At 39.8% G+C, this 23,238-nt stretch overlaps 1 protein-coding gene across 3 annotated transcripts in view; it reads left to right on the forward strand.

Annotated features, from left to right (window-relative positions):
• The window catches only part of znf407 (zinc finger protein 407), a 113,663-nt gene that overhangs the window by 87,059 nt on the left and 3,366 nt on the right, over nt 1–23,238 (forward strand). For all 3 annotated transcript variants that reach the window (XM_058747896.1, XM_058747898.1, XM_058747897.1), the window contains 2 exons: nt 18,237–18,357; nt 18,630–18,808. In XM_058747896.1, coding sequence (XP_058603879.1) covers nt 18,237–18,357; nt 18,630–18,808 — 300 coding nt within the window. The remainder of the gene's footprint in view (nt 1–18,236; nt 18,358–18,629; nt 18,809–23,238) is intronic.

Consider the following 23,238-nt stretch of genomic DNA (forward strand, 5'->3'; position numbering starts at 1 on the left):
AAGACAAGTCACGTCACTCGGCGGCCATCTTTGAAACGCCTCTCAGGCATCCAAGTGCAGCTCCTATTTCTTTGAATGGTGAAACATCAAATTCTCCAAAACTGTTTTCTAAGCTTACGATTAAATTTCATATTTGAAATCACCAAAGAAATCTGAGAACAACTGTATCATAAATATTGTCTCTTTTGTTCAAATAGCGTTATAAAAATCTTATTTTTCAGACTAGATCAGCCAGTGCGCATGCGCAGTCCTAAGCGCACGTCTCAGAACGCTGACTGGTTCTATTGCAACCGGGACTTCTAACGGCAGCTGCAGTGACGCGCTGACTTTACCAGTTAGTGATTGGCTCTTTCATTCAGAAGGCGGGGCTTCCTGCGATTGAGCAGCCATATTGAGCGTTGCATTTTTCCCCATTCAAAACTAGACTAGTGACATGTCTTGGGTATTCTATAAATAGTCTTTAGCTGCATCCCAAGTCGCGTACTTATGCACTATTCATGACGTTTTGTAGTATAAATAGTGCGAGTAGTGCATTCACACTGAAAATTCCAAAAAGAAAAAGTGCACTTTAAATACCCGGATGGTGCACTTAAATAACCGAAAAAAATGAAGTGTGGAATGTTGGACACTTCATGCACTCAACTGACACAGCTTTAATTACGTCGCGAAGGGGGTGGGGCTATCAGACTCCGATTATTAATGACAAAATAACCTTAGAAAATTTATACACTACATGGTTGAGTGCAGTGCACATAGTGTATAAGTGCATACTGTATAGTGTGTAATTTGGGACGCAACTTTTGTTTTTGTTTTTTTTGTTTTTTGTTTTTTGTTTTTTTATTTTATAGCATCACTCAAATACAACATTTTACAGGAGCCAGGGGGTGAACACACATACACACAAAAAAAATAAATAAATAAAAGTTACATACAAAATACAAAAATAAAAAAAATACAAAATTACAATGAAATAAAACAGTGGTTTGTAATTGCCGTACTTACATTTATGTATACTAAACTTTGCCAGCAAAAGTAATAAATTAATCAAATAATATTCCTTATGGAATGACATGTTGTAAGTGAAAAAACCTGACGATTATTGTTTAACAGAGGAAGAAGAAAAACAAACTCGACCAACAGAAGTGTCAACAAGATCTAAAGACTGTATAGAAGTTTGGGGAGATGTATTTTTACAAAGCATTTTTAATCCAGAGGGGACAGCATCCATAACAATGGCATATTCTTTAGGAGTGATAGGGATTTTAAATTTAGACAAAAATTCAGAATAAGTTAACAGAAGACCTTCTTGGTTGAAAAGTTGGCTCACCAAAACTATATCATTAGAAAAACAGTTTTCAAAAAACAGTGTTTTAGATTTATATAAAATATGCTTATTATTCCATATAAAACATCTATTAGGTGAGAAATTATGTTTATAAATTAAATTCCAGGAGAGAAGCATTTGTTTGTGAAAATTGGATAACTTTAACGGAAGTTTAGAAATGTTGTAGTTACAAAGCAAAAGAAAATGAAGACCTCCAACCTGTGAAAAAATACAATATGGTGGAATAAAGTTCCATATACTAGTTGGTTTTTTTTTAAATTGTTTGATCCAGTTTACTTTAAAAGTATAATTAAGAGTGGTAAAATCTAAGAAGTTCAAACCTCCATTTTAAGTTGTGTTCATAACCACAGATTTCTTAATATAATGGGTTTTATTTTTCCATAAAAAATTGAAAAGCATATTATCAATAGTCTTGCAAATATTATTATTGACTGCTAGAGAAAGAGCTGTATATGTGAGCCTTGAGATGCCCTCTGCTTTTGTAATCAATACTCTTCCCCTCAAAGATAAGTCTCTTCGTAACCACTGATTTAACCTTTTCTACGTCTTATCAATAACAGGGGAGAAATTTAGCTCACATCTTCTTTCTTCATCCTTTACAATCTTTATACCTAAATATGTGACTTCATTTTTTATAGGGATACCACAAATAGATGGCAAATCGCACTGCTTAAGAGACATTAATTCACACTTAGTAGTATTCAAAGAAGACCTGAAGCTTTAGAGAATATATGGATAATATTAATAGCTTTGGGTATTTCCCCTGCATCTTTTAAAAAAAGAGTGGTATCATCTGCTAATTGGCTAATGGTGATGATGTTATCTTCAACTGTAATTCCTCTTAGCGTACTCTGTTTAATAGAATCAGCAAGTAGTTGTGAAGAGAGTAAGAACAGGTAGGGAGAAATAGGGCATCCCTGTCTGATACCACGATTAAGATTAAATCTGGGTGAGGTGCCAGCACGCAGTTTGATTGAACAGTTACCGTTGAAGTATAAAGTTTTAATAGTCTTAAAATAATTACCGAAACCAATTTTTTAAGAGCTGAAAAAATAAAATGATGTTCAACTGTATCAAATGCCTTATGGAAATCTAAAAAAAGAATGAAGCTCTTATCTGAGTAAAGGTGGGGATAATCAATGAGATCTAAAACTAAACAAATATTATTTGAAATATGTCTGTTCCTCATGAAACCAGATTGGGTATCATCAATAATTAAGTCTAATGTGTTTTTAATTCTAACGGAAAATATAGAGGCTAAAATTTTATAATCGATATTAAGCAAGCAAATTGGTCGCCAATTGTCTAAAAATAATGTGTCTTTTTTTGGCTTGGGTATTAAGGTAATTAAGCCTTGAGTGAGGGTGGGTGGAAGCTTTTCAAGGTCTATACTTTGAGAAAAAAGTTTTAAGAGAAAAGGAGCAATTTCTTCAGAAAAAGATTTATAGAATTCGGAAGTTAATCCATCCACACCAGGGGATTTATTTAATTTAAGTTTCTTAATAGCATGTAGGACTTCCTCTATACAAATAGAATTATCACACAATTCTTTTTCGTCTTCACTTATAGATTTAGTATTAATAAGGCTATCTAAGAAATCAGAGGTATCCTTTTCATTAAATCTAGATTCATAAAGAGAGCCGTAAAAGGATGAACAATAATCAGCAATAGATCTCGGGTCATGTGTTAATATACCATTAATATTCAAATGTGTAATTGTATTTTTTGAATGACTTTTTTCTAATTTAAAAAAATAAGCTGAGTTTTGTTCACCCTTCTCCAGTCACCTCTGTCTGGATCTAATGAAGGCCCCCTCTGCTCTCCTTTTATAAATATCATCTAAGTGGATTTGAAGAATAATCAGTTGAACAATAATCATCATTTTTTCATTGTCTGAGAAAATAGGGGGAGATCTTTGAGTGAAAGCTGTAATCTTTGAAATTATAATTTCTTCTTCATGTTTCCTGGCTTTGGCTAATACACTTCAGTAATTCCCAGTTATTGCAATAATCATTACTCAGTTGAGCTAAATTCCAATAATGTGCAATCAATCTACGAATGGTCACCTTAACGGATTCGTTGTCCAGAATTGAATTATTAAGTTTCCAGTAAGAGTTGTAATGGTTGTTGGAAAAAGATTGTAGACCAACATTAATAGAAACTGCTTTATGGTCTGTCAGTGGCATAGGAAGAATGTTAATTAAAATGTTTTCTTTCTGTAAGCTACAAGAAGCTAGCCAATAATCAATACGAGACATGGCAGTACATGCCTTATTGCTCCATGTAAAGGATTTTAAATCAGGGAATTTCTCCCTCCAAATGTCCGCATAGATCTTCTCACGAAACGAATAATCACCGGTCTCGGCCTGTTGTCCAGCTTTCCCAGACAATGCGCTATATCGATGTCATCTTGAATCGCCACACTTGAGTCAGAAACAACTGCAGCACAGATGTTGGAAACCTTCAGCTTGATGTTTTCATCAGATTGTTCAGGGATTCCATACAGACGAAGATTCCATCTGCGCTGATATCGTTCGGATTCATTCAGTTTTTGCTCAAGCTCAGAGATTTTGGTATTATTCAGATTCACAGTAGATTTACAGCTTTTCATGTCGGTTTTCAATGCATTGACTTCTTCAAACACAAAGTCAATCGATTTCTTGAGACCCTCGATACTCACTGTGTTTTTGGATATAATTTTTCCGAGATCGTCTGCACTCTCCTTGATTTTAGACGTCAAAGCCACATTTATGTTATCTTGCAAATCTGTCAGCGAAATATCTCCTCGATTTCTTTTGCTGAGGTTTCACAGGTGTATCTTGGTTAGAGTCACACACTGACTCGAGGACTGGACTCTCACTCTGAGAAAGATCGGGACATTGTTGGCTGTATTGATGGTCAGTTATGAGATGTAAGGCATATTCAACTCCAGCACCGACAGGAATGCCAAATTCCATTTCTTCCGTTAGGATATTAGAAGTAGAGCGCTTATTTTTCCCTTTGCGCTTCATCATGCAAACCGAAGCATCCATATGCAAGACGACTTAACGGCCGTTAAGTTAGAAAACTTCAATTAAACAAACCAAAACTACAAGCAACTAAAAACAAAAAATGCCTAATGCATAATAAAACAATATTCTTGCGACCAGGTCTAATTTCAAGTTAAAACTTGGGAATGGAAAAGATAAACGCCTCAGCTGCTCATAATTACTACTTCCTTGCCGGCCGCCATCTTACGCAACCTCTCAGCTTTTGGTTCAACTTTGGATAAAACGCTGTGCTCATCACTGTCACTTTCTAGTCAGCCAACCAATCAGAGTGGAGGAGGGGCGGGACTACCGGCTGTACTACTACGGCTGAACAACAATGGAGAAGTTAATATTGCTTGTCTCCGAGTATTTATTTCTTTACTAGATCGAATTGCCGGACTACCATACTATTGTTATGAAATATAATGTTTGGAGAAATATTTCATTCTCTGCCATTCCGTATCATAGCAACCACAGCGTCTCAATGGAAAAAAACGCTGTGCTCTCAAGCGCTCACAGCTGAGCGTTTTCAAGCAAGACCGCCTGGCGTTCCCCTTCAATTCGGTCACTCTACATTGCTATGGGAAATACCTTTTCTTCGAATACTACTGAAGCCTTATTGAATCACGCCAGTAAAACTGGCCAATGACTTTCAAGCGCGCGAAATATGAGCGGGATCCCACTCTATATAAGGCAGTGCTTGTACGTCATCCATTCAGAATTTTTTCCGTAAAAATTTTTTGTATCAAGAAATCTTCTACTCACCGTGATCTACACGCTGCAGCGGACACGCCTTCTCTTCCCCTGCTGTGTTCCGGTGAGCTTCAGACGGACAAAAGATGACCTCTCACGATTGCCTCTCCTGCGTAGAGCCAATCGAACCCTCTGATGGCCACGAATCGTGCGTCTTCTGCCTAGGTCGCGCCCACGCAGAGGCGGCGCTTGGGGGGTCGGACTGCCCCCACTGCGGAGATATGAGTCTCCGGACTCTCAGGCTCCGTGTGGCCATCGTCCAAGGCGATGAACTCGCCCAACTAGCTCTGCCGCGCTCTTCCTCTGCAGCCTCTTTTGAGCCAAGGAGTAAAGTTCCGCGAGTTACTGATGCGGATCTGTCCGGGTCGGGTGACGAGACCGCGCCGGCTCAGTGCCCACACGCTCCTCACCCCCCTGCTGCAGGTCCCCTTCCAGTGCGCTTCATGGCCGCTAATCTCCGCCCCTCCCCCAGCGCGCAAGATGTGGTGTCTTTCGGAGCCACGGAGGAGGATGAGGATGATGCCATCTCGGTGGCAGCGTCTGCGAGAGAGGAGTGGTCCAACAGCCCACTGGATTGCACTCCGCCCACAGTGATGTTGAGCTCCTTCGTGTCCTGACCAAGGCAGTTGATGAGCTCGGTCTGGAGTGGGCGCCTCCTACCGAGCCGGCCAGAAGCCGTCTGGACGAGTGGTTCCTCCAGTCGGATCGCGGCCGAAAGAACACCCCGCGGAGGCCCGGCCCCTTTTTCCCGGAGATGCACGACGAGATAGCGAAGTCGTGGAACGCGCCGCTCACCAGTCGAGTGCACAATCCGGGATCCTCCCTTCTGTCGTCTGTGGACGGCGCTGACTGAGCGGGGTATGTTAAACTCCCCCCTGTGGCGGAAGCCGTCGCTGCCCACCTCTGTCCTGCAGCCGTGGCAAACTGGAGGGTGCGAAACAACGCGTCTCTCCCATCTAAACCTTGCCGAGCCACCGCAAACTTCGCTGGCAAGGCTTTTTCAGCGGTGGGCCAGGCAGCTTCAACACTGCATGTGATGGCGATACTTCAGGTGTATCAGGCCAAGCTCCTTCAGTCCCTGGACGAAGGTGGCCCGGACCCTGAAGTCTTCAAAGAGCTCCGACGCGCCACAGATCTGGCCCTCAGAGCGACGAAGGTGACAGCTCGAGCGATCGGCCGCAATATGGGTAATCTTGTGGTGCTGGATCGTCACCTGTGGCTGACTCTGACCGAGTTGAAAGACTCAGAGAAGACGGCTCTTCTGGACGCTCCCGTGAATCCCTCAGGTCTCTTTGGAGCGGCGGTAGAGACGTTCATGGAGCACTTCGTTGAAGCGCAGAAGCAGCCGAAGGCCATTAGCCACTTCTTACCAAAGCGTTCCCGCTCCTCCTCAGCGCAGCGCGCGGGAAGACCGTTCGCCCCTCCTACTGCTGTTCGGCGCGAGCATGAGCCGGCGGTGAGACCAAGACAGCCGTGGCCGAAGCGCCGCCAGGGCTCGAAGGGCCAGAAACCCCGCCCTGACAGAGACGGCAGGTCACTGGCTCCAGAATCAAAGCTGCGTTCCTGATGCTGTCTCTCGGAGGAGGAAAGCTGCACTCAGCGCCAAAGATGAGCCACTGAGAAAGTCTGCTCGCTCCGCTGTGTGTGTTCACCACGCTCCCCTGCCTGTTGCGGGCGGCAAGAACGATTGTCATGTTTGTGTTTTGATCTGTCCACAGTGCAGTGCAATAAAGTAAAAAAAAATACAAAAATCACATCAATATCAGGGCAATTTTCCTCCTCTCACTCCCCTCTCCCACATCACTCACTCTCACACTCGTGTGGTATTAAACTCCCCGCCCCCCAACGGCGAGTTATCCCTCTTGCTGTGCAGTCCGCCTCGCCCGCTATCACAGTTCACAGAAGCGTGGCAGGGACTGCCAGGGGTATCAGAGTGGGTTATGAAATCAATAAAGAACGGCTACACGCTTCAGTTCTTTCGCAGACTGCCCCGTTTCAACGGTGTGTTAATGTCCACTGTGCGGGAGCAGAATGTCTCAGTTCTGCGAGAGGAAATACCCAAACTTCTCGCAAAGCGCGCGGTAGAGGCAGTACCTCTCACAGACCGCAAGAGCGGCTTCTACAGTCGTTATTTTCTGGTGCCAAAGAAAGACAGCGGATTATTTTCACATTCAGGTAGCCCCCCGCCACAGGCGCTTCCTGAGATTTGCATTCGAAGGGATAGCGTACCAATTCACGGTCCTGCCCTTCGGCTTATGTCTGGCCCCTCATACGTTTACGAAATGCATGGATGCTGCTCTCTCTCCTCTGAAGCAGAGCGGAATACGCATCCTGAACTATCTTGACGACTGGCTAGTGTTAGCTCAATCAGAGAGCGCACTGCTCAGCGACAAACTCAGACTCCTCGCTCATGTTCAGAGCTTAGGACTGACTGTAAATATGCAAAAGAGCATGCTGATACCGAGCCAGAACATCTCCTTTTTAGGAGTGGAGCTGGACTCAATCAATATGCGAGCGCGTCTGTCGGAGGAGCGCTCACAAAAACTGATCAGTTCTCTCGCAGTCTTCAAATTAGGGCGTTCTCCCCCGCTGAAATGCTTTGAGGACCCTCGGCAATTTAGGGCTGCTACATATGCGTCCGCTTCAGCTCTGGTTAAAGAGCCGGGTGCCACAGAACGCATGGCGCACGGGCACCTTGCGCATCAAAGTGACACGCAACTGTTTGCATACACTGAACCCTTGGCGCGATATGACTCTGTATCGCCGGGGTGTTCGTATTGGTCAAGTGATCAGGAGAAAGAATGTTACGACAGATGCATCGAGTACGGGCTGGGGAGCCGTATGCGATGGCAGACCAGCCTTCGGGACGTGGTCAGAAACGGAGAAGTCATGGCACATAAACTGTCTGGAGCTCCATGCTGTTCACCTAGCGCTCGAGTGCTTTCTTCCAGACATTCTTCAACATCACGTTCTCATCAGGACGGACAGCATGACAGTGGTGGCCTTTATAAATCAACAAGGTGGTGTGAACTCGCGACCACTGCTGCAACTGGCGAAAGACCTCCTTCTGTGGGCAGATCGACACCTGCTCTCCATCTGGGCAGTACATGTCCCCGGACGCCTGAACTACGGTGCGGATTTACTGTCAAGGGGCGGGATAATGGAGATTACACCCTCTGACAGTCAATATGATTTGGAGTGTATTCGGCAGGGCGGAGGTGGATCTCTTCGCATCAGCGGAGAACACTCACTGCCCGCTGTTTTATTCACTGACACACTCTCCTCTGGGAGTGGATGCACTAGCTCACAGCTGGCCGAAAGTACGCAATTATGCCTTTCCTCCAGTGAAGCTTCTGCCTCGCGTGCTTTGCAAAATCAGAGAGGAAAAGGAATCTGTTCTGTTAGTGGCACCGAAATGGCCCAATCAGCCGTGGTTCCCAGAACCGGTGGAGATGCTGGTAGCCCCCCCATGGATTATCCCACTGAAGAGAGACCTCCTTTCTCAAGCACAAGGAACGATTTGGCACCCAAATCCAGAGTCATGGAGCCTTCATGTCTGGCCGCTCGACGGAGCTTGCCAGTAACAGACGCACTTCCTCAGCAGGTGTTGAACACTATCTCTGAGGCTAGGGCTCCTTCCACGAGATGTCTTTACGCACATAAATGGAGAGTTTATTCAAGTTGGTGCGTATCGCGGGGCGAAGACCCAATCAGCTGTCCAATACCAATAATCCTTGCCTTCCTTCAAGAACGATTTGATAGTGGTCGTATGCCATCCACATTGAAAGTGTATGTGGCCGCTATAACAGCCTTTCATGCGAACGTCGAAAATCGCCCGTTCGGCAGAAATGACCTGATCATACGATTTTTAAAAGGAGCAAGAAGGCTGAACCCTCCTCGCCCTTCTACTCTACCCACTTGGGACTTGGCGCTTGTGCTTGACGCTCTCCGGGACCCCCGTTCGAGCCCATACAATCAGCGAGCTTGCGAGCGCACTCTCTCAAGACAGCGCTCCTGCTCTCGCTGGTCTCTGTTAAGCGAGTTGGAGACCTGCAGGCGCTTTTAACTGACGACTCGTGTATTGAATTCGGACCAGTTGATTGCAGACTCACCTTGAAGCCTAGAAAAGGTTATGTGCCTAAAGGGTCATTCTATAATTAGGGGTACATTTCAGGTCAACAAAAAAGTGAAGAAATCAGTGTGCTTTTCTGCAAAATAATCTAGTTGTTTCCATAATATACCCCCATATTGTTCTAAATTCATTAGTTGCCAAGCTTAAGCTCAAATTACTTTTTAAATATTTAAATGAAAATAAATATTTGATTCATTGTTTTGTCAACTGTGTTACAGACAAAAGTGGTGTCATAGAAGAAATAAATGAAGTACTACACATATGATAAAACATTTGTTTGAAAGTTATTGAGTCTATTCACCAGGGGTTTTGAGGTTGTATGTCTAACTGATTTAAAAAATATGAATTTTAAACTGAATAACGGATATTCTTTGGTATACTATCATCAAGGATGGATATTTTTCAACATAATTCTCCATTACACTGAATCTAGAGTTATTCAACGCCTTTATGTAATACTGTTCACTCTAGAGATGTCCTTTTATAATTTTTATAAAAATTTTGCCTACAATTAAAGATTTATGACACAAAAATCACACGTAACACAATTGACAGATAAAGTAACACAGTTGACAGAAGTAACACGGTTGACAGGATGCATTAGGAGAAAAAGAGAAACCTTTCTTTAAAATAAAACCTTTTTATTTTGACAAGTGTCAGCAACAAGTAATTAATTAACTCTCTTGAAACAATGGAGAAAACAAACAAAAACTTTAAAAAATGCTGTTAATACTTCATTAGTCTCATTCACAAAACAGTCTATGTTTTTGTAAATACGCAGCCCTTCTCTCAGGATCAGCATCACGCCGAGCCCTGTACTGGCGCTGCTTCTCTGCAGCAGATAACATAATTTCCCTAAAACAAGATTAAGAGCACTTTATAGTTTTTCAACCTTGCTTGATAGGGATCACATTAAATAAATGTCAGCAGAAACCCACCATTCCAAACCATGAAATCATATAAAAATGAACCATACTTCATGAAATCCTTGTTTGTTGATATATGTATATTTCTGGAGATAATATAAATTTTGCTAAAAAACTATGGAATGCTCCTTTAATCGAGTGTAATGATTTATTCAGTGCAATATATAGATAATATTATAGTGTTAAGATTAGTTAAATTAATCCCTTAATGTGAATCACATGTTTTTATAAAATAACTATTACTATGTAATTACACTTGTTCATATTTTACCATGTCATTTCTGTGTTATAACAATAGTTAATGTATGTTTTTATCAACAATACTCAATATAGGCATAAACTATGACAAGAAACCCAGCCAACATTGTCAACCGTGTTAATCCCTGTCAACCGTGTTACACTTGATGGGTAACACAGTTGACAAGTAACACAGTTGACATTTCTTCCATTTTAGGGCCTTGTGCTAACTGTAGACCTTGAACATGTCCCCACATTACCTTGATCAACTAGTGTTTTTATACATTTTATCTACATTTTTGTAAATATAATATCTAAAGTAAGTACACACGACCATGTTGATAACACAGTTGATGAGCAATTCATCTACTCTATGTGTAGACAATAATAATGATTAAAAATAGGAGGAGTAGAAACTTACCACACTGTATTTAAAATTCCCGCCACTGAAGGTCGTGACATCACATGATGTTGGACATGTGACTTTGGAACAAACCATTGCTGATTTATAGGGGTTTTGTCAATGGGTAACACAGTTGACAAAGATTTCTCGGACACACACAAAGTTAATAATTTAATAGATATAAACAAGTGAATTAGTTTTTAAAATACATTTGCCTTGTTTTAATGATTATTTTTAACAAATAATGATGAAAATAATATACAAAAACATGTATTGTAGTGTTAATTTGAAAGGCAAAACTTGACTTTTAGCAAATCGGACAGCACAAAAACTGTTATTTCCAGTACAGCATCTGTATTTTCTCCTAATTAACTTTTGGAACTGGTTGACTTTTATGCATGAAATAAAGAGGAATGTGCCCAAATATAAAAGTGATCATTGCTTGAAGTGAATATTCAGTAAAAATGATAAATACAACCAATGGACTTGAAATGTACCCTTAATTATAGAATGACCCTAAAGTGCTTTCGACTCCATTTAAAGCGCAGGTGTTACGGCCCATAACCATTTTGAGGGCTCGTTAATTCCAACATGAAAATAAAAGGACACAGGCCGAACATATTTAAAGAACCACAACACCTGATGTGAATTTAAAGACGCCTCTATTTAATTGGTTGAAGGAATTCAACTTAAACATTCAGGTAATAATACATAACAATTCATCAAAATATAAAAGAAAGAATAATTAAGATTAAAGTACTCACGGGTAGGAAAGCTAAGAAAACAGACTCCTAACTACACCTGCCCTCGGGACAAAGTTCTTACCTCCCTCCCGAAATAAAAATAAGAACAGGTGAGTCTTCCGGGCATCTGCTTCCCTCGCTCAGTTCTAACTAAATAAACAAAACGTGAACTAATAAATAAATAAATACACTACCCGCTACTGATAAATAGAAAGAGAAATATCACATATCAGACTCAAATTTACCAGTTAAATCTAAGTGTAAAAGAAAGCAAAAAACATAGCCTCAAAGAGGCAACGAGAGAGACGCTAACGAGAACAATGGGAAGCGGAACCAGAGAGAGAGAGAGAGACCGACCGCCATTGTCGCCTCGCAGCCTTTTATCCGGAGTCCTTGCTGACGTCACGCGACTCTCGAAGAATAGGAATCTCCCCACAACGCCACCTAATGGGCTTATGAGAATATAAGTGTCACACAGTTTCACGTAACAGCAGGTCATAACACTATCTGCTTTCCACCCCGAAACACCGGCCGGGACGGAGCCGCTTAATACACTCCTGCTGTGCCCTGTACGCGCGGTGCGTACTTATATTGAGCGCTCTAGACAGTTCAGACTCTCGGAGCAGCTATTTGTATGTTTTGGTGGACATACAAAAGGATTGCCTGTGTCCAAGCAAAGGCTGTCACACTGGATCGTCGACGCAATTGCTTTGGCTTACAGCTCTAAGGGCGTGGAATGTCCTATAGGGGTTCGGGCCCACTCAACCCGCGGACTCGCGTCCTCCTGGGCCTGGGCAAATGGCATGTCTATTCAGGACATTTGTATGGCGGCAGGCTGGTCGTCACCCAGCACTTTCGCGAGGTTTTATAACCTAGATGTGTCGTCGCTTGCCTCGCATGTGCTGTCAGTGCACGCGCCTACTCAACCTCAGCTATGATCTGAGATGTGTATCAGAGTGGTTTCGACTCTGATTAATGCACCACCAATTCAATGCTGTCCCCGTCAGTTATCACAGTGTTACGGTATAGTTCACCACGTCTTTTAGGACTTGGTCACCATCATACCGATACGGCAGTGCATCATAACATGATTTCATTAAAATTAAACAATTCAATTAATCTATATGTGAAAGTGCCGAAGCCGCCGCCATTTCACTTTCTCTGTTTCACCGGAGTTAACTCCGCCCCTGGTGTGACGCAGCAGTTTTGACTAGGTCCTGTAGACCTGAGCTGTGTTTACGAAGAGCTCCAATATCATTGCCGCTCTCATTACGGCTCTGGATGTGAAACTTGACATACTTTGTCGAACCAGGCTCCATCACTGTGACACTGCGGGATTTTATATGTTCCCATAGCAATGTAGAGTGACTGAATTGAAGGGGAACGCTCTCGGTTACTCACGTAACCTCGGTTCCCCGAAATGAGGGAACGAGACATTGCTGTTATTGCCGTGTCACCGAGCTCAGGATCTTAGAATGCCAAGTTGCTCCAGTCAAAGATTCTGAATGGATGACGTACAAGCACTGACTTATATAGAGTGGGATCCCGTCATTGGCCAGTTTTACTGGCGTGATTCAATAAGGCTTCAGTAGTATTCGAGGAAAAGGTATTTCCCATAGCAATGTCTCGTTCCCTCATTTCGGGGAACCGAGGTTACGTTAGTAACCGAGAGCGTTTTCAGCTGGCTAAAAACGCTTTGGTGGACACGGGGGCCTAACAGTCAAAGAGAAGATGCTGAGAAATCAGTGATTAACGTTGTTTAACTTGTTAAAAGTTTATTTAAAGATACTTAAAAGGAAGAAATAGTAATACTTATCTGATCTGCATCCTAAACGAACAGTTTTGGGTGAACGATATCTGTTGGTGATTTGTTGAGCTCGTTTTATTGTATGTGATTAGCACAGGAGTTGCTAATGGTTTAACAACTGATATTAAGGAAATAATGTATGCTGTTTATAATAAAATTTCATTATATAAAACACTGGAGTAGTGAGTACAATATGCCTGTTCTGCCATCATTTTGAGCTGTTTTGAATAACGTTGTGCTTTATGGTTTTGTATAGCGCTATTTTAATTATTTGTATTGATGGAGTAATAAGATGTTCTTATGGCCTGTTGTCCAGGTCAGGTTTTATGTTCCAGTTAAAAAGTTTGACATTGGTATTGGTATTCTCCCGTGATACAGTGAGGAAAATAAGTATTTGAACACCCTGCTATTTTGCAAGTTCTCCCACTTAGAAATCATGGAGGGGTCTGAAATTGTCATCGTAGGTGCATGTCCACTGTGAGAGACATAATCTAAAAAAAAAAATCCAGAAATCACAATGTATGATTTTTTAACTATTTATTTGTATGATACAGCTGCAAATAAGTATTTGAACACCTGTCTATCAGCTAGAATTCTGACCCTCAAAGACCTTTTAGTCTGCCTTTAAAATGTCCACCTCCACTCCATTTATTATCCTAAATTAGATGCACCTGTTTGAGGTCGTTAGCTGCATAAAGACACCTGTCCACCCCATACAATCAGTAAGAATACAACTACTAAAATGGCCAAGACCAAAGAGCTGTCCAAAGACACTAGAGACAAAATTGTACACCTCCACAAGGCTGGAAAGGGCTACGGGAAATTGCCAAGCAGCTTGGTGAAAAAGGTCCACTGTTGGAGCAATCATTAGAAAATGGAAGAAGCTAAACATGACTGTCAATCTCCCTCGGACTGGGGCTCCATGCAAGATCTCACCTCGTGGGGTCTCAATGATCCTAAGAAAGGTGAGAAATCAGCCCAGAACTACACGGGAGGAGCTGGTCAATGACCTGAAAAGAGCTGGGACCACCGTTTCCAAGGTTACTGTTGGTAATACACTAAGACGTCATGGTTTGAAATCATGCATGGCACGGAAGGTTCCCCTGCTTAAACCAGCACATGTCCAGGCCCGACTTAAGTTTGCCAATGACCATTTGGATGATCCAGAGGAGTCATGGGAGAAAGTCATGTGGTCAGATGAGACCAAAATAGAACTTTTTGGTCATAATTCCACTAAACGTGTTTGGAGAAAGAAGAATGATGAGTACCATCCCAAGAACACCATCCCTACTGTGAAGCATGGGGGTGGTAGCATCATGCTTTGGGGGTGTTTTTCTGCACATGGGACAGGGCGACTGCACTGTATTAAGGAGAGGATGACCGGGGCCATGTATTGCGAGATTTTGGGGAACAACCTCCTTCCCTCAGTTAGAGCATTGAAGATGGGTCGAGGCTGGGTCTTCCAACATGACAATGACCAAGCACACAGCCAGGATAACCAAGGAGTGGCTCTGTAAGAAGCATATCAAGGTTCTGGCGTGGCCTAGCCAGTCTCCAGACCTAAACCCAATAGAGAATCTTTGGAGGGAGCTCAAACTCCGTGTTTCTCAGCGACAGGCCAGAAACCTGACTGATCTAGAGAAGATCTGTGTGGAGGAGTGGGCCAAAATCCCTCCTGCAGTGTGTGCAAACCTGGTGAAAAACTACAGGACCTCTGTAATTGCAAACAAAGGCTACTGTACCAAATATTAACATTGATTTTCTCAGGTGTTCAAATACTTATTTGCAGCTGTATCATACAAATAAATAGTTAAAAAATCATACGTTGTGATTTCTGGATTTTTTTTTTTAGATTATGTCTCTCACAGTGGACATGCACCTACGATGACAATTTCAGACCCCTCCATGATTTCTAAGTGGGAGAACTTGCAAAATAGCAGGGTGTTCAATTACTTATTTTCTAAAATAGATACAAAAAAACAAATACAATCCATATACTGTTCAGGGAGAGGCAGAAAACCCAAAGGGTTTATTTAGAGCCTCCACCTAAACAATGGAGGAAGAAATAAAATAAAATTTTTAAAAAACTAAAAGAAAAAGTTTGATTACAATAACAAATATATAAATACAAATGACTACAAATTAATTACAAGATATGTTGAAAAAATAAAACCCAGAAACAATATACTCAAAAAACAAACCATATATGGTACATAAAATAAATTAAAAAAAGACAAGATAGATTATTGCAGAGCAGAATTTAAATGATCCTTTATACATCTTTTATAACAAGCCAGCTCGTAAACATCTGGTAAAGCAGATTTAATGTGGTTTATATAGGTAGAGACTCTTGAGACCCTTACAAAAACTTCTCCTGCCTCTTTCTTGTCAGAAAAAAAAAAATAAATAATAATAATTGCAACATGGTAAATAATGATAGCATAACAACAATGATAGATGATGCCTTTAACATTAGGTAGCTAGAGATGCCATCTCCCAAATGACATCATAATGGTATTATTGATTATCAATAACTTACCTTCATAGTCATGAACACATTTTAAACACTTATAATATTTGCCTTCTAAACTCTATGGCTGTGCATTAAAATAGACTTTTCATTCATGAAGATGATATGGAAAAAAATGTGTCTCCTAGCGAAAGACTTTTAAGATGAAAATGTTATTAAATTATCATTATAACTAGTAGATGGCAGCAGAGGATCACTCATTAGCTCAGCTGCCATTTCAACTCCAAATTTGTGTGATTTTACTGTACTGAAGTATAAAGTATAGCAAGTGCAGGAATCAAAAAGTCTCATGTCATTTTATAAATAAATAAATATGCCCCGACACCAACAGCGATTCCCTATCGTTTTAATTATTTAAACTAGTTAACTACAAATTAAATAAGTTCATTATTAATGGTATAACAATTAAATAATGCATTAAATATTTTGAAATATTTTTAATTTAATTTAGTAACTACATTTTTTAAGTTTTATCTTTAACTGTAATAGCTGCTAAATATATTCAGTCAACACAGACTTGTTACTGTTGTAGTTTTGCTACTCTAAATTTAGCCTGAATCACTTAATGCACAGCTATATTTTGACATTGGCTTGTCTTCCATTATCAAGGTCAATCATACCAATGAGTCCCTGAAAATTTTGCAGATTTACCCGCGTAATATTTAACACCCGCGTTTGTCATTCCTGAAATGGTATATGTGGATGTTTGGTCCTCTTAGATAAACAAAAATGTTCTTTAAATTGTGAATGGATCTATAAACTAAGCAAAGAGCGCGCCTCTTACAGCACAGTACAATTCACTGGAAATGACTGAGCTGGCTTATCTAAAACCAGGAAGTAATCGTGCATATGGTCAATTGACAGAGCATTTGTCATTGCTTTGAAATATATTGGAGACAATATTTTTCATACGTTTTCCCCTAACTGAATTTGATGTGGGAGGGGGGGGTTTCTCTCTCTTTTTACATTACACACAAACTGAACTTTATTACATTTATCGCATGAAATGAACAGTATTATACCCCTAAAAGGGAAATTAAACTGATTTATGATATCAAATTCTACTTACTGTTTGATGTTTTATTGCTCTGTGTTGTGATGTGATTGTATTTGCTATTATTATTATTATTATTGTTACATTAAAATGGCATTTTTATATTCAACTTCTGGTTTCCTGGTATAAGCTTTACATCTTCCTCCCCAATTCTTTTCGAGTCTAGAACGGGTCCAGTGGATATTTCCATTGGAGGACACAAGTGCTGTGTGTGTGTGTGTGTGTGTGTGTGTGTGTGTGTGTGTGTGTGTCATCAATCTATTATCAGTGCCTTAGAAATTTTTTGCACTAATGCTGTGTGCTGCACAAATCACCTCCCATGTTGATTACAATGTTACTGCAGGTTGTCCAACATACAATGAACAATGTCTACATCAGGGTGAATTTAAGCAAACTGGAAATACTATTTGTTAGTAAAACAAATACAGTGGAAAAGTGCACCTTTAGAATAAAAAATAAAAAAATCCTATAGGATTAAAATCCTATAGGAATGATCCTACAGGATATTTATGTCTTGACCTATAGGACTATTCCTATCGGAATCCTATAGCAATGGTTCCAAAATACGATAGAAATTTCAATTAGAATCCTATACAATTTTCCTATTGGAATCCTATAGGATTTTTTGACCAGGGATACGAGCATCATCACTGTGTCTGTCACGCGACTCTGTTCCCCTCTCGGGCCTGAACTGATGGTAAAACTAAGGACATTATTAACTGTCTTTACTTTAATTTTGAAAGCTGAAGTTCGCGATTATGGAAAGGGGCGTTACATTTCCGACACGTGCTTGTGGTGTTCAGCCAATCACAATGCACTGGGTCAGTTGGCCAATCAGAGCAGACTGCACTTGTCGGAAGGAGGGGCTTTCTAGAAAACGACAAGTTTGAGAGAGGCAGGGCATAGAGGAACTACAATAATGTACAGTATTTTAAAAATAATGTTAAAGCATGTCAACATATTCTGTTACACCAAATACACAAAATAATGATCTTTAAAAAAGCATCATATGACCCCTTTAGATATTTTAAAAGTTGTAAAGTATGTTATATTTATTGTACTTAACTTTATTTTAAAAATATTAAACATACTTAGGTTTTGAAAGTAAAATTTACAAGTAAATGCAAAATAGATAATATTAAAAAATGTTTGTACACAGTTTGAGCAGCAAGATTGTGTTCAGTTTTAACTCTTTCTTCCATTTTGTATCTTTAGGTTTATAGGTCTTGTAAATCAGTGGACTGTCAGTGTCTCATTCTAATGCCTTTGCTCTGCAGGTGAACGACCCTTCAAGTGTCAGCTGTGCAATTTTGCATCAACCACACAGTCCCACCTGACGCGCCACAAACGTGTGCATACAGGCGAGAAGCCCTATCGCTGCCCCTGGTGTGACTACAGGTACAACAAACTTAACTCCTAATGGTTTTCCACAAAAATATCAAGCAGCAAAGGGATATATATATATATATATATATATATATATATATATATATATATATATATATATATATATATATAAAATAGTAATAATAATAATGATGCGCTCAAGTTGCTGTTTGTGTCTATTCTCTCCTCTCTTTTCCTCTCCTCTCCTCTCCCTGGCTTCCTGTTTCGTTAAAATTTTTGGTTGTTGTTTGGATTTGCGTAAAATATGTTCCTCCTTTTATCAGATCTAACTGTGCAGAGAATATCCGAAAACACATCCTGCACACAGGCAAGCATGAGGGGGTGAAGATGTATAACTGTCCCAAGTGCAGCTACGCCACCAATGCCCCAATGGACTTCAGAAATCATCTCAAAGAGACTCACCCTGACATTGAGAACCCAGACCTGGCTTACCTACATGCAGGTACTACGTCTGTCTTGCGCTTTTCCCTATCTTTTTCACAGGGTTCCCGCGGGTCCTTAAAAAGTCTCAAAAAGTCTTAAATTTACTTTATTAAATTTAAGGTCATAAAAAGTCTTAAATTGTACAAGAAAGTCTTAATTATGATTTAAAGAGGTCTTAAATTTGGGTACAAACCAGAATCGCTATACAGCTTAATGTGACGATTAAACTTCAAAAGGCTATAAATAAATACGAGCGGAGCACATTTCAGAGTCCAGTGCTGCTCTAAATCTAAATGACTAAATATTAGTGGCTCATACTATTTTATAGCACTTGCTATTCAATTCTGTATATTATTATTTTTAAGGAATTATGTAGTTATTTAATTTTATACACTTAATTATTGTCCTAACCAACTCCTAAACTCCCTAAACATACCCGTTGGTAACCCTCTTGAAATATTTAGCCTAATTTATTTCAATATATTCAATATATTCCGGTTTAAAATTCAGTTTTCTTGGAAAGAAGACTTGTGTCTGTGCGAGACTTCAGTTAATTAGCTGCAACGCTTCACGTCTGATGTGCTGTTTGTTTGCATCTGTTTGTTTGTTTGTTTCTTTGAATCAGGTCTCCTCTGTTGGAATAGATGGTGCTGTCCCAAAAAATAGGGTTCTATGCAGTCCTAGAACTGCAGCCTCCAGTATTGCAGGAACATTGGGTTGTTTTTGTTCAGACCAATGCAAAACTCGACCCATATTTTTACCCTGCAAACACGCAGAGCTGTAAATGTGAACTGGTGGATCGAAAAGGAGATAATCCATTATAAAACTCTAGACAGTAAAATGTTATTTAATTAATATAATAATTTATTGATAATTGTTTAAATTAATGTAATTTTTATTATCATACAAATCGTTTCTGAAGCACTTTTTCATTAACTGACAGAGATTGGAGATCGCGCTGCATACACAGAAACATTCAGGAGCTCTTATCGATACTGAATCGCTACATTATATTTCTCAGGAACAAGGGGGTAAAATCACTGTTTTTTTAAGTAACTCAACTCCGCTTCATTGTTTGTAGAGAGAGACACAGACACAGGTAATTCACACACGCAACTTTAATCTTTCTCTCTCAAAATGGCCATATTTGAAGCATAAAGTTGAGTAGTTTGCATCACTGGATATAGCTGTCTGCTTCTATGAACTGCAAAACCCACCTACTTTGATTTGATTGGCCATCTCAATTATTTTGACATTGACGAGCGCTGTTAGACCACTGAGGCATTGACCATTCTGAGACACCTCATATGCACAGCAGTTGCAAATGATTTACCGGAGAAGCGCATCTGTAACGCAGATTAATTCTCACACTTTAATAGTATTTATAGCTCCTAACACACTGTGTAACTATGAGGAATGATAACCTCAAAATATACGTCGGTATGCAGTTTTCCCTATTGCTCGCGTGCCAGTGATCATCCCTCTGTGTGCTAACTACAGTTAGTTTATGTAAACTTTGTGTGATTTTTGACATAACTTTGTGTTTATCTGACAATTGACAAAAGAGCTCATTTGTGTTTAAAGACATACACAAAAACAGCATGTTTTTGCTTCCACTCAAATAAAGGCATTTATCCTCATTACTCTTATCTGTTTATGCAGTCTTTGGAACATGGCTCTTTGCTGGAGACAATGACTCAAGCTTCCATAATAGTACATTTAAATAAGGATAAAGATCCCACTTCTCCTGGTTCTTACAGGCCCCTTTCACTACAGAATGCTGATGCTAAGATATTGGCTAAAGTGTTGGCTATCCGATTTGAGAAGTTACCTCCATATTTAATATCTAAAGAGCAAACAGGCTTTTATTAAAGGGAGACAGCTGTTTTTTTAATGTTCGTACCATAGACTGTAAAAAAGATGGACGATGCATCTCCACTTCCTTCGACTATAGAAAAGTGAAGCCAAAACCTCTCAGTATGGCTGCTGTCATCTTTGGAAAAGTAGGTAATTTGGAGCCCAAGTCTGTGCAGCAGTGGTCATGAGGTGGACCCGCGGTATCAAGTCCCGCCCAAACTCCTGCAGTCCCAAGTGCAAGATCACAATCATGATGCCACACCCTGTTTTTATAGCATTATAAGTAAATATAACCTAACTTATTTAAAGAACGAACACTTGAACTAACATCAGTGTGATAAAAACAGCCTAAAAATGACAGAAACCATCTTTGGAAAAAAAAAATAATTTGAAGTGTAATTTGATTGTTTAGTTTGTCTCAGGTCCCATTACATTACATGGAGAGCGGCGTTTATGACCTATACTGCATCGTCACCTGGGGGTAATCGAGACGCTTTTGCTTCACTTTTCAGGACTTGTACGGCATGTTTTGTTCATACTCTCTTAAACATCATTTATTCCAAACATTCTTTTGTTGTCCCAGAGGTGGTAATTGCTCTTAATGCTGAAAAAGCATTTGATCGTTGCTGTACTTAAGAAAGTCAATTGTCAATTGCCTTACGGTCTTCCTAGTCATTTAAAGGAATTTCTCGTTCAGATATCAAAATTAAATTATCCCTTAACACTGATGATTTGTTGTTATACATTTGTAACCCTATCACAGCTATTCCTTCTATTATTTCAATGTTGAACAAATTTGGTTCCCTTTCCGGTTATAAAATTAATTTTCAAAAGAGTGAGTGTTACCCTGTAAATGCTTTGGCCCTGCAACTTAAGAATTCTGATGTTCCGTTTAGGATGAGTAGGTCGGGTTTTAAATATCTTGGGATTAATGTCATTAGATCTTTTTCATCTCTCTTTTCCGCCAATTACACCTCTTTGTTGGCTTAAACTAAATCTGACTTTCAAAGTTGGCCCAATCTTCCCTTATCCTTAATTGGAATAATTAGCATTGTGAAAATGAATGTCTTCCCCGAGTTTCTCTTTTTATTTCATTGTGTTCTATTGTTTTTGCCAAAGTCTTATAGTTTAAGTCTTTTGACCAAATTGTTACTCCTTTCCTGTGGAATGGTAAAGTGCCCAGAATTCGTAAAGTATTACTCCAAAATTATAAACTGCAGTTCTATTTCTGGTCAGCTAATATTCATAAGTTAATGTATTGGTTCAATTCATCTAATGCTCTCTGGTGCAGATTGGAGACAAAATCATGTCTTTCCACTTCTTTACAGGCCCTACTTACTGCCCCCTTACCTATTAACCCCTCGATCTTTACAGATAATGTAGTAGTCATTTCTACTTTTAGGATATGGTCTCAATTTAGGCGATATTTTAAGTACATCTCTGCCTTCTCTTTAATGGCATTATTTATGAATCATTCATTTCCCCCATCAGTTACTGACCCTGTTTTTGTGATGCGTGACAAAGGATTAAGATATTTCAGAGCCTTAAATAAGGACGGTACCTTCTATAGTTATGCAGTGTTGCCCTCTGAATTTGAACTGCCACCGTCCCACCACTTCCGCTATTTTCAGGCCAGGCACTGTTCTGTTTCTTTACTTTCAAATTTTCAAAGCTGGTATGGGAGGATTTTCTTGTGATTAATACTTCTGAAAAGGCACTTATTTCCAGGACTTATTGGCCGTTTCTCAAACAGAAGGCTGCATCCTCCGGAAGTCGCATTTGTAGGCTGCATATGTCATCAAGCCTGGTTTATTTCAGTTAACCGAGCATTACGTTCGCGAGTCAAAAGCATATTACAACAATTTACACTTAACTATGAATAATGGTCAAATTTATAATTATTAATATTCTAAAATAAGATCTTCTTTATGACGTATGCAGCCTACAAATGCGACCTCCGGAGGATGCAGCCTTCCATTTGAGAAATGGCCTTCGTCAGCTTATTAGAGGATTGTACCATTGCTAAAACTAAAAGTGCCTGGGAACATGAGTTGGGTGAAGAGTTTGCAGACAACTGGTGGGTGAATGCTGTTAATAGAATTCACTCAAGTTAAATATGTGCTGGACTCAAGGTTATTTTCGTATACGAAAACTGAAACTAAGACTAAAACTATTGGTCAAAAAACATTTTCGTAAACTGAAATAAAATTAAAATTTCTAAATAAATGAAAAACTAAAACTAAACGAAACTAACAACAGTAACTGAAAAACTAACGAATTAAAATAATAATTAGCAAAAATAAATAATCTTGTTCGTTATTTAATAAGCATTCTGTGCAAGAAAATCGGACCTGTGGTGGTTTAGGGAAACAGATGGCGCTTCATGCACGTGAGCTGCGTCCTAAGCGGCTATTCACAGAGAATGCGTTCTTGCATTTAAAAACAAGACGCCGGCTATGAAATGGGAAATAACTATAAAATATGAAATGGGATATAATAATAATAATAATAATAATAATAATAATAATGCACACCTTACAGCGCACGAACGTTTAAAAGCGTGCTTGACGTGCGAGAACAACATGAGAGTGC

This window comes from Onychostoma macrolepis, chromosome 16 (assembly GCF_012432095.1).
Source record: "Onychostoma macrolepis isolate SWU-2019 chromosome 16, ASM1243209v1, whole genome shotgun sequence".
NCBI classification, from domain to species: Eukaryota; Metazoa; Chordata; class Actinopteri; order Cypriniformes; family Cyprinidae; genus Onychostoma; species Onychostoma macrolepis.